Raw genomic sequence first — 14914 nt, forward strand, 5'->3', positions numbered from 1 at the left:
TGAACAATAAAATATTGATTACAAATAGTTACAATTTTTTACGTACATATATAATTGAATATTTTGAGACATTTATTGATGCGTATTATATTTGGATTAAATAATTTATAGGGTATCATGACGTGACTTGGTAGATTTTAGCCTATTATAGTCAAATAACTTATCTTTTTCATAATTTAAAACTTCTTCCAACAAATAGTTGGGATTTTCCTTGAAAAATTCATTAAGCTCCTCGACCGCACTGAGGAATGTTTCCATATTTACCTCAGGCTTCCTATACAACGCACCATATTTTTGTACAGATTCACCATCCCAGTCAGTATTTTCAGTAGGTTCAGATTGATGTAATATATTTTCAGCAAGTGTTTCCAAATTTTCTGGCATGTCAAACCGCTTAAATGGGTTCACGTGACACATATAATCATCCTCTTTGTTAAATTTCGGAAACCTGAAATATATACATATAGACATAAGTAATAGCCATTGATATTTTGAATAATATCAAGATAAATTAATGTGATAAAACCTTATGACAAAAAATTTATGATATGGAGTAGGGCTGACATCAAATGAAATCAATTTCAATGAATACAACACAATATTATCGAAATAACTTGGACTTCTAAAAATATTAAGATGGCAAGATTGGTCGTTTCCTGTAAGGTAAATTGATTGAATTATAAAATGTTTTTACATAAAACTTGAAACATTTTTCGAAAAACGTGATTCTTTTGAAAATCAAAGAATAAAATTTACAATTGTAAAAAATATGTATTATAAAATACAAACCACTTTTGCCTGGGTTGGAATGTAATTTCATAAGACTTTGATATAAGTGGTTTGCACAATCGGTAGCCACTAAAACAATCTTAATATTTGGGTCTTGAATATGCGTTTGCACCCACTCATTCGGATTTAAGGCAACTTCATTAAATATGTCATCATCAAATATGTCATAAACCTGAAATTTAAGAAAATATTTATAATAACAATTCTTTAAAATGGTGTTTTGTTTTTCGAATTTAAATATACCTTGCATTTTGTCAGTCTTGCTAAGAGAACTCTTAGATTCATCATTACATTCATGAATAGGTGGCAATCTGCAGCGTACACTAAATAAATGGCTTTAACTTTTTCATCTTGCCTAGCGTGACACTCGGATCCTTCACACAATTCGTTATCATAAGTTTGTTGAGTTTCCTTTTTTTTCAACTTCTTTTTCTTAAAAAAGATCCATCCAACAAGAGAAGTAGCGCAAACACCAAATATTATAAAAAACGTCACCGATATAATAATCCAATTGGATGCATATAATGGAGCCAGAGACTTGAGACTGGAAACGTTGGGCGAAATATGTCTCTCTAAATTAAATAAGAACAAAATTAATCACCAGAAAATTAAATTTAACACATTACATTTAAATAATATATATATATATATATATATATATATATATATATATATATATATATATATATATATATTTATATATTGTATACCAATTGTATTATTCCAACTGCAAGTTCCGTATATATTATGATTATCACACCTCCAGCTATCTTTCAAATCAAAAGATGTTTTGTAAAACCCAGAAGGCAAATCATATAGTATACATCTAAATTTCAATCCAAGTTGAGTGCAATTCGACGTTACGACCATTGCACGCTGTAAACAGAGAAGAATTTAAATAATATTGTCATTCAACAACTGCATTAACCTAAAACAGCCTTGTAATATTCATACCTTGTTCCCCTTTGCCTCTTTTATCATAACTTCATAATGTATATTATCATCGTTTAAATTTAGAAATGAATTAAACTTCCATTCAATCATCAAAAAACATCTGTTCAAGATTGACATAATAAAAATTATTTAAAATGAAATATTATATAACATAACATTCAAGATAACTTATTTGTCTATAGTCTGTGTTTTACTCACTCCGTGTTTGTAGTCACAATAGCTGGGGCCTGTGTTGAAAAATTTTCAGCTGCATAATGATTCTTCAGCTGATATTTGTATTCCACGGACTGATAAGAATTAGTTCCATTCCTCGGTGTGAATAAGAAATAATAAGTTCCACTGAACCAATACTTAACACAAAATTCAAGACGAATCTGCAATACAATAAATTGATGTGTTAATATGATACATTTATAACTGAATATTTGATTGATGACAATGTGAACATTATTTGAATATGTCAAAGAGGATACATAAACTATAAAAAAACCTTGTAAAAATAGCAATGTTCATTTAATTTAATTTCAAAATTCAACACCAATAACATGTCGTTCAAAAATTTTATATATTTTGCAAACCAAAACCGGAAATGAATGAAAATACAATATTCGTCTTATATAAAACATTCATCAACTTAAAAACAAAAAAAAAATCCTTCTGGTTCACTGACACATTTTTTATAATGGAAAATTTCTACTTAGCTTGTGCAAATGATCAAGTTATTTTTTAACACTTATCTTTGAGTTTCGTAGTGCGTTTCAAACGTACATTTGCGATAGTGTTTTATTAGCGTACAGAGTCATGTGTTACAGTTTTTTGGCCCGATTCTGAGTCATTAAATATCTCGACTTCTATTTCGCATTTATTTATTTACTTATGTGAATATTGAACTAATAACAAACAAGTAGGGCTCATGTTTTTTTCGTCTTTCCTATTCCCATTACAAAATACCATTTTTTCCCATAGCAGATAATTGAAATTATTTGAATAACGTTAAACAGGTATATAAGGCCAGCTGTGCCTCAACAATGATCAGAAATGTGTTGTTTCACATCTGGTAAAAATTTTATATGACGAGGGATTTTCTTGGGGATAGACCAATCCTAGGTTTGCCAATGTCTGCCTGTGTGTATTGCACATACATAAGGACGGGGCGGACCTGCCCAATGTACGTTGATCTGAGACTGTGTGTTTTTATCTATGTCACTAGTGTTGTGCCTGTTGATTTGAACGAGTGGATTTCTAAAGGAATTAATATACAAATTAAAATAAATGTATAAATATAGTAATTTATAGGCGCGCGCGCATATTAATCTTAAAAACTTGAGCGCTTATTAAACGCTACCCATTCGCCCACGTCGAAATGACTAATGAATGTGTGTGTGTCTTGGCAGATGTGTGTATGCTTCCGCGCAGCGCATCTGACGCTGACGTCACCCGTTCCAAGTCAGATGCTCAATATCAGGAGCACATGTCAGACGCGCAGGTTCCCGCTTCTCCTCATATTCTCGACACGATCTGTCATCACGTCACATCCCTATGCATAACGTATACTCCTGGTATTCTAAAAGTTGTTTTTTTGAAATCTCCATACTTGTCCTCGCACTCGCCCATACATACATACATCGCGGCCGTTTTTGTATATATTTTTTTATTATTTTTATTTTATTTTTTACATATATATACCAGGAAGGCCTTACAGGTAAATCCCAATGCGCCTTCCTGGCCAATTACAAATACAAATACAGCAATTTTATTATAAGTCGTTGAATTGCGAGACACTGAAAAAACTCGCAAATTAACGAGACATCTATGAATTGTACATAAATTTTTATTGTACATCAATCAAATTTTTCAAATAGTGGTGACATAGTAGGTAGGAAGGATTTTTAGCCAATTTTTTTTTTCCGGGAACCGTTTCAACAATGAAATCAGAGAAAATTGGCAAACTCTGATAGGAAACGATCAACCTGGAGTCACAAATCCAGGTCTGACCAACAGCATACTCTGAAAAATTCATTTTCATTCAGGGATAGAACCCGGCACCCTTTTGACGGTAAGCAGAAGCTTAACGTCCGAGCTATGCTGCTGGCTATATAACTGGTGTTGTACCCGTTGATTTCAACGGTTGGTTTCGAAAAGGAATTGAAACACGAATAAAAATAAAGTTAAAGAAATTGAGATGACTGGTTTCGGAAAGAAATTGATGCCCGAATTACGAAATTGACGAACGAACTGTGCCCCCTGTGGCTCCTTCAACGGGAGCCCATGGGGTCTGCGCTTCCAGCGGGGCCCCATCAGGCTGCGCCCCCTGCGCAAAAAAATAAATAAATCGAACGTGTTGTTCCCACCCAACCTACGACGGACCCAACCAAACACTGGCACATACACCAAACATTAGTGTTTTATATATATATATACTAGCTTTATTACCCGGCTTGGCCCGGGGTGTATAAAAAAAAAAATAAAATAAAATAAATAAAAAAAAAATTTAACAAATAAAAAAAAATATATATAAAATTATATTTATTTATTGTATTAGGAGCGGCGCCCCCGACAGGGGCCCCATAGGGGTTGCGCCCCCTTCAGCGAAGCCCCCTGGGGGCTGCGCCCCCCTGACAGGAGCCCCCTCGGCGGAACCCCATGGGGGCTATGCCCCCGGCGGGGCCCCACTCTTGGATATTACACAAACTAACGAAAAATATTGACTTTTTTTCAATTTCATTCGTATCACAGGATATTTTTAGATGTCACTGTGAAGAAACCAAAATTAATTTTGAGTCATTGCCTTAAACACGAAGGAGCGCGCACCGGTGCGCTTATGGCGACGAAGTGGTTAATATGATTTATATAGAAATGCTGATAAAAATAAAGAGCGGCCAATTTAAGTTTGCACACAGGCGGCCAAACTTCTAGGTGCGGCCCTGTATACAGTGTTCCATACTTTGAACGCATTAACAGAATATTACATAAAGTCCAACGCCCAACATTCTGTTGCGCAATGCCTTTTCGGTTTCGGGTTTGCTGCAAATGATTGCAAACCACCCGGCTGCATGCTCATTTCGATTGCATTTTAACTGTTTGAATTTCAGCATGTACGAAAGACGAGATATTCATGGGGTTGCGCAGATGACATTTCGATGTACATTGATGATTGGCAATTCTTAACCGTTTGCCCGCGGCCGTCTTCTATGGAAGCTTTGGGCGACAAGTCTGTAGCGCGGCTGTCTTCCATAGAATTTCTGAACTTTGCACGGGATTTTGAGCCTTATATGCGCCTATTTCAACTGTTTCAAGGTTCAAAATTGGTTGAATATATTACTGAGAGTTGAATGCCATCTATTCAATTTGCTTAAAATGAATATATACTAGTCAAAATTAGTTTTTTGTGGCACCATACTGAAACCTCGTTTATGTGACGTCACGTCTGTTGAACAATGGCGACGATACGTCTCGATTCTATGAAGAATGATTATTCAACAATTAAGCCAAAACTACGAGATATATTATGTATTTTATTGTTTAAAATAATACTTTGTGTTAATTAACATATCTGGTTACTTGAGTAAATATTAAAATCTGTATTCAAGGTCGAATACTCGATTGCCAAATTCGCGAAAAAGGTGCCGCGTACAGGGCTTGTTCACTATATTTATTGCCCAAGGGCAAAGGGTTGAAATTGAGATGGATCTTTCTGGCAAGTTTAAAATGGCAAAGGCCGAGACAAAGGTATGAAATGAGCATGCGCCCGTTTGGTTTGTAATCGTTTGTAGCGCAGGGCTAAGTTTCACATCCATATGCTACAACTAGAACAACATATTAATCAAAAATCTTCGATCAATATGGCGAAGAGGCACTTTTTTGTTTGTTTATAAGTGACGCTCGTTCGCTCAAATGCTTCGAATAAAAGTTTGAATTGTGAAATGAAATTTTGAAAATACATATGTCGCAGTATGAAATTTGAACAAAGCGACCTTATTTGAATCTTATCGATTTGATTTATATATTATATAGAGAATATATACCTGTGAGCATTTTTGAATTTTCGACGGGATGTGGTATGTATGCATGAGTTGCTCGTCCTCTTCGTCGTTTATCAGATGCACAGCTACGGTGTACATGTCGTAGAGGCAGCCGCCTTCGAGAATGGTGAGAGATAATTCGTAGACCCCGTCAGGGTCTTCACTCCTGGGGCTGACGTCGAGCCGGGTGCCCCCTTGGGAAAAGTTGCAATCGCCGTCAAGGTCAGAGGGAATGCATATGGACCTCCCTTCCAGCTGACAGGAGTAATCGGGAACGTTGGCGTTGGCGTTGGCGTTGGCATTGGCATTGGCGTTGACGTTGACGTTGACATTGCCCGCGCTGCTTGACAGCAGGTGCAGTATGGCTGTGGTGATGAATAGTAAGCGGGGTTTGAAATACATGTCGACGGTTGGAGAGGCGAACGCACACAAAATTGTAGCCTCAGCCGTGAGGATGATCATAGGAGACCATCGTGATGATTAATTTGCTGTTTGAATGCAGGAAGACAGCATCCCAAGTCGCAGAACGGCGAGCGGCAAGTGACGTCCGACTCCGCCTGGCTCACGACCAGTACTGCCACTGCAAACAGACAGCGCACTTATTACAACATAAAATCGATAATTTTGACCATGTCTGACTTTAATTCGTTCTAGATGGAATTTGGCACTCTTTAGTGATTAAATAAATATCCGTAACATTTACTAATACTTTGCTAATAATTACGGACTGATTAGCAAGCTATTAACATTCTATCAATCGCTTGGTGAACTATTGCGTTTCAAGTATATGTATTGATCGCCAATTTATATTGGGATCAAGGCCACCCGGGGGCTTTCAGCATCCCCGGGCAAAGCCTAGACTTTACGCCCCTCATTTTTATTAGCACATGCTGCACAATATAATTGAATAAAATACAGTAAAAATTAAAAAGTAACACAATGACATTTATTTTAATATTAATTTTAACATCAATTATTATTCGTGAACGTGAATATTAGATAGTTAAACATGGTTTTGAATTATAATTCATGACGTTCTAGAATATGATACGCTCTGCTTTATATCAGAATTCCAGCGTAGCAACTTTGAATCAACGTCAATTGAGCATAAGTCTTTAAAATGATTTTAATTATTAAATTACTATTATAAAATCATTAAGTCATCAACCAATAGTATTTCTTGCATGCTTCAAAGGATATTTTTGCGTGATATTGAAATGCGTATATTGGTTTCGTTGTAAAATCTATTTTTTTTAACTCAAAGCCTTCTGTGACGTTTACTTTTCAACGCAATCGCGAGTATCGTATATAATCATTATATAATGCGTGCATGCGTGCATGTGTACGAAGTACTCGCTGTTAACACCATGCTCCATCTCTCGTTCTCCCCTTAAAATCGTATATCGTGGAAAGAGACGGAGCTTGGTGAGTACTTGCGAAGTATTCACTCACCATGCTCCGTCTCTCTTTCTCCCCTTGGAATCGTATATCGTGGAAAGAGACGCGGCATATCACCTCGTTCACAAGATCGGCCGACAAAAACAAAATAATAAATTAAAAATACGATTTTTTTTTCAAAAAAGTTAATTAAATTTTAAATTATTAATTACGTTGATCCGAATTTCAATATTTTACCGAGTGCACAATTATGTGCACACAGGCCACTAATATGTTATAGTGGCTTTTCTTCTATTATCCATTATCAAGACTCAAACGAATAAAACACAAGTATCCTTTAAAAACTTAAACTGCATTCTGACATCAGTAATATTGTTAATTTCGAACCATACCTTCAATATTGTGTTCTTGAAATAATATTAACATACTAGAATCACGATCTGTATTGCTAGTGATATACATACCTACGCTGATCACACGTCCTTTATTTATGTCTATGTCTGATTTATTTATTTTCTAATATTGCCGTTTTAACCTTTATCCTTTTGCCGGTAGGTTTCGCAGGTAGGACGAACCTACCGGCGAACCCTAAAAATATCGGTTTTGTTTTCTGCTACTGAAATGTTAAATGGTTCGACTCATCGCTATTGCAATTCTCTCGAGAAATCGGTTTTGTGGAAGAGTAGAGCGCCATAAATTTTATCAAGCCTGTATTGATTATTTAAATAATTGGGACAAATATTTCGTGGAAATGGAAATATTTTAATGCGTTCTATTATGAGAAATCTTTCTGGGCGAAGATCGAGGAAAGCTTTTTGTATATTTATAATCACTGGTCCTTAAATATATGTACATATTTTACGGCAAATTATTCGACGAAATTTCTTGTGTCATTTATGTCAGAAATGAAAAGTTCGAAGAATGGCGACCAACTAATAAGCCCTGCCAACATAACATAGGTGGGGTGAAATTGTTAAATATTTCTCAAATAAAAAAGTTCTTTTCAAAAACATTTTAAAAATCGTTGAATTTTCTTTCATATTTCCCTTGATCTAATGCCCCCCATTGAACGAATATTTTCATTATTGAGGACCAATGAAAAAACCCAATCAAAAATAGACACACTACAAGCTTACATTTATACCAAATGCGATTTTGAAATGAGCTGTATACATTGTGTGATTAAAAAAGTTCAGTTTTGTGAAATATCAAAATGAATGTCATTTAAATTTCAATAATGTGTAATAAATATGATTCGTTTAAAATTCAAAATCTGTAATTCTAATATTTTATAATAAATGTTATAAACGTTTAAAGCATTTTTTAATTAATAAAATGATTCCTTATGTCCTCTATTTTATCCAAAAAAATATGATCGCCGTAGATATGATTCGGTGATCATTGGTCACAAAGCGCTCCCCCAAAAGTCACTAAAATTTCTATAACGGAACATCTGGCAGCCGAAAAGTCCATCATACTGACGATAACTATCATACTAACGAAAACTCGAGTGCCAAATATTCCGATTTCGCGGTTTTCATACCAAAAATTGTCTTTGTGACCATCGCAATGTGACTAATAATCCAATTACCAGAAATATCTATTTTTATCGCACACCCTTACTTACCTACATATATGCATACATATGTATAATATATAGAACATTAAATTTGCCACGTAAAACTAGATGGAGAACAATAATTATCTGCAAGACATATTACATACATACATGTATGTATGTACCTTCTAAAAATATATAAATTTATTACCCAGGAAATTGGTTGAATTGAAATAAATTATATTCAACTTATAAATAATATTGCGGTTTTTTCAAACCGCTCAAGAACCACATCGTGAATGTGTTATGTATATGTATATCAAAGGAATGAAATTAAATAAAAAGAATACGTATTATAATAATATTTTATTGCCATATTTATTGCATTATTTAAAGTAGTTTTATTTTAATAGTAGTTTAAAAGTAGACAAGTTAAAAATAGTTACGTTTTTAGTTTATGATTTTTGTTTGTTAAGTTCTACTTTATACCAGCAAAAATCACGAACATGAAAAATTCATTCGTTCATTGATTTGCCTTATCGAAATATAAAGAAAATTCAGCGGATTTTTCCAGTTTTTGATATTATGTCATTTTTAATAATGAATTTATATAAGTAGTGAGAATTATAAAAGCAAGATAATAAAAAATATATATTATTGTTATTTTTCTTTTGGGATCAGGTTCTAATTAAGTTTTTATGACTAAATGCATCCTATTTGACGATATGAAAAAGTCGGGCCTTGTTAAAATGGCTCAAAAATGTCAATGCAAAGTAGAGCAAACTAACTAAATTACTAACATCACAAGCTTTTTCATTAATTTCCTTATTAAAAGTTCAATAAAATAATTTATTCAAAGAAATCAGGTGTTTGTTCTGTGTGCCCCTTCCCCTTCCCCTTCCGGAACATTCCAGCCTTTCCCAAATGTGGACCACCCCTCTAGATTGCTCCAACGCCCCCAGGAGTTGGTTGCGCTCAGTTTGGGAATCACTGGTTTAAACTAATTGTCTGCAAAGCGTATATGATATATCTGAAGTACATATATGTACATAAATATGATGTCTTATTTTAAAACGAAATGAAAAGTAATATGTTAGTTCGGATTGTTCGTGCTCCCTTTACATAATTAGTCCGGAAAATATGGAGTACATGTAATATGTAAGTGCATAAAACCAGTGGTGTAGTGCTAAATAAAAAAGAACCAGGTCGGTGCTTAATTTTTACCCCCGCTTTTTTCATTGCTAAAAAAAAGGTGTATCCTAATATTGGTAGTTCAAATATTTATAAAAAAAAATCAAATAATAATTAACAAAAATACTTGTTGAAATTATGATGTATTTTCTTATATTTAATAAAAACTTCCATAATGCATCCTCTTCAAAATCTTTGATTTTGCAAAACCCGTGTTTGTGAGTCAACAGCAACATTTCCTTTTAGCAATGCTAAAACCATGTATGTATTATATATATCAAATCATATATCAAAAAACTATCAAATTTTAACATGTGAATTTAGTGATGACTATTCATTTAAGCTTAGTTCACTCATTTTATCCATCCCCCAGTGCGTATGGTCAATAGTTCAAAGAATGTTTTCTTTCAAAGTTTTGGGTGGTTTTAGATAAAAAAGCCAATAAATTTCATTAAACGTCTTTTAAGTTTTGAATGTGCTCAGATTACTATTCAACTGTGGTCATCGAGTGTTAGAACGAGAGTCTGCTCACAATATATGGAATACAGAATTTTATGTGAAATTTTAGTCAAAATATTTTTTAATTGTACTCGAAAAACAATGTTTATATCAATCAAAGTCCCAGGGCGGCGACCTGGCCCGACTACACCACTGCATATAACCCCTTCAATGGTTGAATTTGAATATTATACGAGAAAGTTCTTCAGTGTCATTGACATGGAACCAATTATAATAAAATGTTTTACAAAACAACCATTAGTATCTAAATCACAAGGAAAATTTTACCATTTTAATTAATCTTATCAATTAAAAAACTACAATAAGGTTTTTTGAAAGTATTTTGTCATATATGTATGTATGAAATGGATACTTAATCGAAATTTGTATATACATCGTATAATATATTTATATACAATGTATATACATATTTCGGAATGATAACGAAGCCAATATGATTTCATTAACACATTTTAAAATAATTCATGTTCACAAGCTATTCGGTTTTTATACACTTATGCATTTGTATATATATAACTTTGAGATAACGTAATATTATACAAAAAATCGATCACTGTACATACTTATCTGTGTTATTATTTATATTCACATTAAATAAATAGTTAAAATATATGTCCCTAATCTAAAGTAAATAATGAAATTATTCCGATTATTTTTATTCCATCGTAAATACAATAATACAATGTGTTCCCGCCGGCATCGACTAGAATGATATTTATGAGCTGAGCATATATATTAACGTATATATATATTAAATACATATGTATGTAACATAATCAACAAATTATATACCAAATAAATATGTGCATGCACCGGTTAATAATAAAGCTTTATTGCTTCCTTTGTAAATATAATTTATTTATGAGATCTTCAGTTAAGTTTACTTCGAATTGATTAGGTCTTGTTTAGGTTTTAATGCAGAGTGCATATGTACATATGTATGTATATATGCGTACGTCACAAGTGTTGATCGCGATGAAATGAAAAAGATCATCACAATTCCGACACTCGCCATTTGTGTGCAATCATCAGTAAGTAAGCATCATTACTAGATTAGCTGCAACTGCACTATATGCAAGTATAAATTGGGTGTAGTTAATATATTCTTCCATGAAGTATTTCTGAACTGCGACGTAATAAGTGTTATCCATTTAAGTATTATACCGTGACATAAACAACAGCAGATTGTCTGCAATCCTAAACAAGTGCAATAATGCTCACAATGATACTTCACACAAGTGATAAAAAAATTATAATAATATCTTGTATTTTTATGTATTGTTTTTGCCCTGAATGCATTGACATCATCAGTGCGTCATGAATGATTGATAAATTTTGAGAGGAAAAAGAGTTTTGAGTTATCTTAAATTTGCTTTCGTAAATTTAAATTTGTAGTAACGTACAAACATATGTATATTATTTATATATTCATCAATTTTGAAAATACATAGTTCATAAAAATCATTAATAACATTTTCTGTACACTGTAATTTTGCAAAAATAATTTATTAGCCACACTTTTGTTCTACTTTATCTACGCACATCAAAGTCTACTTTTTATCTGCCTGAGCTTAACCACAAACGTAAATAATTATTTATGGTTAGTTATGTGTTATGTTTCGCCTGCAGTTGAAGCAGGTAATTTAGCATTTAATTATTTGTTCTCTGGCTTTGCTATCGGGGAGGCTTTATAGATATGTACATACATTTGGGGAAAAATATCATTGTTTTGTTCTAATCCCGATTGTGTCATTTTTATTTTTATTTATATGTATAATTTTGAAAGAAAGCAAATTAAGAATGTCAAATCAAGCTTTTTTTATCTTAAATGTTTTGAATGCTAGCATTTATCCAATGACAATATTTGCTGTTGACTTTGGTGGAATGAAGATGTTGAAATTTTCACATAAATGTATGTATGACTTCATTAACTTCAAAAATAATGAAGGTATTGTATATTGTTTAAGATTTTACTTTTTATTTTCGATTCTATTTTAAAAATAGAAGCAAGTGGGTATTGAGGCCTATTACAATGTGCCGTAGGCCTTATTACCTTCCTCAACATTTATATATTTTTATTGTTCTGTTTAATGTTCCTATCACTTTCAAAATTATATTCCTTCTTGCTGTAATGGAATACGAAGATAATATGGATATCTAAGCAAAATCATTTTAACATTTTTGACCCAAAATTCAGACAAGAATCTAACTAAGGCAGGGTTTAATGATTTAATGAAAACGACAGAAAAAACACAGAAAAATCGAAAAGCCATCAATTATAGAGGAATACCAATCACGAAAAATTATTTCGATAAAAGTACTTAATAAAAAAAATGAATCACCTGGTGATTTATTGTCTTTGAGTGTTCTGGTGGTTGATAGGATCGACAAATATGTAATTTTTTAATTATTATGTTCTTACCTTACAGTATATGTACATATGTACATATATTGCAGTATATACAGTGCTTGAAGTATGATCTCAAACTACAAATCTAGTTATTATTTGATAAGCTTATGAAGTGTGAGTCCATATGCCTTATTACTAGACACCGGATAGTCACAGTGCTTATTCTAGGAATCGGGGCGGTTTAGTTCTATTTACAAAGCTAGAGACCAAAAAAAAAAAACGTTCGGCGAACCTATAACAATGCAATGAACAATACACAGCACCCTCTGGGTCCGTTTTCTTCAAGACGGCACCTTGGTTATCCGGCCTTTACTTATTACCCTGCCATAGTATAATAACGACTATTATTTCTGTTTTTAAAGAGATTTGATTTTGTTTTTATTTATGGGAGAAATTTCATTTTAGTTTTTGAACTGGTGCCTATGATAATGTAAAACTAAGTAGTAATAAAAATAGTAGATTATCTGTAGTATTTTTCATTTTATTTCAAATCTCCCTTTTCTAGGCCTTACTTTCCGCAGTTACGTTATATGTACAAAGTACATACGAATACTGCCATATAATTCCAAAAAAAAATACTTTTATAGTAAGATTAAGCAAAAACTTTATATGAGAAAAAATAGAATAACGATACAGTTAAATTAACTCATTGTACACTCTGCAAACATGGAAAAACAACAACAGAATAAAACAAGCGTGGTAATTAATATGCTTTCGTCTACGAATTACGACTTTGGTATTAAATAATTGACGATCTAGTGGTAGTGACTCAAGCCCTTAATCTTCACCTATATATTGTTGATAAACATACATTTGTATGTACATACATAAGCAGCTAACATTCAAATTGATAATTAAAATAATTAATTTTTCAATCTTCAAATATTATTGTTAACGAAAAGAAAGTGAAAGATTTTGTAAATCTGACGCATACCGAAGGGAAGAGACCGGAAAAACGAGATCAGATTTAATACAATTACTAAAGGAAAATCAAAATGAAAAAATACGAAAGAATTAGTAATATTTTAATTTAAGTTTTTTTTTTTATTATTTGATATGAAATTTCAACTAACGAATTCATTTTTTCATAGTCGAAAATTGCACCAGTGAAAATTGTTCAAAATTTAAATTTTGATAATATTTATTTTTATATAATATTTTACCATTCTATACTATAAAAAATGTATTTTACTAAGTAATTATTATAAGGAAAAGAAATATTTTTAAATTAAATTTTAGTATGGTTCCACTATGAGTTGACAGCTCAATCGATGCTATTCTCCATGACTGGTTATGATTCAACTTCAAACTCGTCGAGCTTTATTTTTTTCCAACCAACTCGTCACCCAGTTGAGCAAAGAGTTCTCCAAAAAGAAAAAGACGAATTTTTTGTCTAAAGAGGATAATTTAATATTGAGTTTGAGATGTACATACAGATCATTATATCTGGTAATAAATACACCACGATATAAGAAACATAAAAGAGGTTTGTAAAAATAAGTTGATCTTAATCTATTCATTAACATATTTTTGTATTTAACAATAATAAATTGAAATACCCGTCTAAGCCCTTAAATACGATTGATCGATCGAATTTACACAAATACTTTCACAATTCCGAAATTATAAGTTAAATTCTTATTTTATTCGGTGTGTCTATTACTCCAGATCATGAAAAGTTTGCTCAGGAAAGCTTTTTCGTTGAAAACAAAGCAAATATTATACAAATCTACATATTATGACCCATTATATTTGAAAGCGGCGGAAGTCAATTTTCAGTTCCAAAAACACTATTTCTGTTTGACTTAATTCACAAACTGTTATCACTTACATATTTTAATTCGATATGTCCAGAATCTCGGAAAAGCAGATTAAACGTATTACAGCCCACCAGTATTTTTAAATATTGTTAAACGTAAAACATTATATTTAATGTTTTGTGAAATATTAAATATAATGTTTTACTATTAATTAAATATAATAGAAAAGTGCACTTTTTTGTCACTTTCAAATATAACGGCTCAAATGTTGCACATATGTATATACATACATATTATACAATTTTTCGTTTGA

General features: G+C 32.3%; 1 protein-coding gene across 1 annotated transcript in view; it reads right to left on the reverse strand.

Annotated features, from left to right (window-relative positions):
- Nucleotides 1-14914, reverse strand: part of LOC143911792 (uncharacterized) — a 20628-nt gene continuing 5714 nt past the window's right edge. Inside the window, exons 2-9 of the mRNA XM_077430835.1 lie at nucleotides 5769-6345; nucleotides 1942-2117; nucleotides 1744-1843; nucleotides 1500-1665; nucleotides 1033-1361; nucleotides 790-961; nucleotides 527-656; nucleotides 1-448 (exon numbers count right to left, since the gene is read on the reverse strand). Of these exons, the coding sequence (XP_077286961.1) occupies nucleotides 106-448; nucleotides 527-656; nucleotides 790-961; nucleotides 1033-1361; nucleotides 1500-1665; nucleotides 1744-1843; nucleotides 1942-2117; nucleotides 5769-6227 (1875 nt within the window). The 5' untranslated portion in view covers nucleotides 6228-6345 and the 3' untranslated portion in view covers nucleotides 1-105. The remainder of the gene's footprint in view (nucleotides 449-526; nucleotides 657-789; nucleotides 962-1032; nucleotides 1362-1499; nucleotides 1666-1743; nucleotides 1844-1941; nucleotides 2118-5768; nucleotides 6346-14914) is intronic.

Source organism: Arctopsyche grandis, chromosome 5 (assembly GCF_051622035.1).
Source record: "Arctopsyche grandis isolate Sample6627 chromosome 5, ASM5162203v2, whole genome shotgun sequence".
NCBI lineage: Eukaryota > Metazoa > Arthropoda > Insecta > Trichoptera > Hydropsychidae > Arctopsyche > Arctopsyche grandis.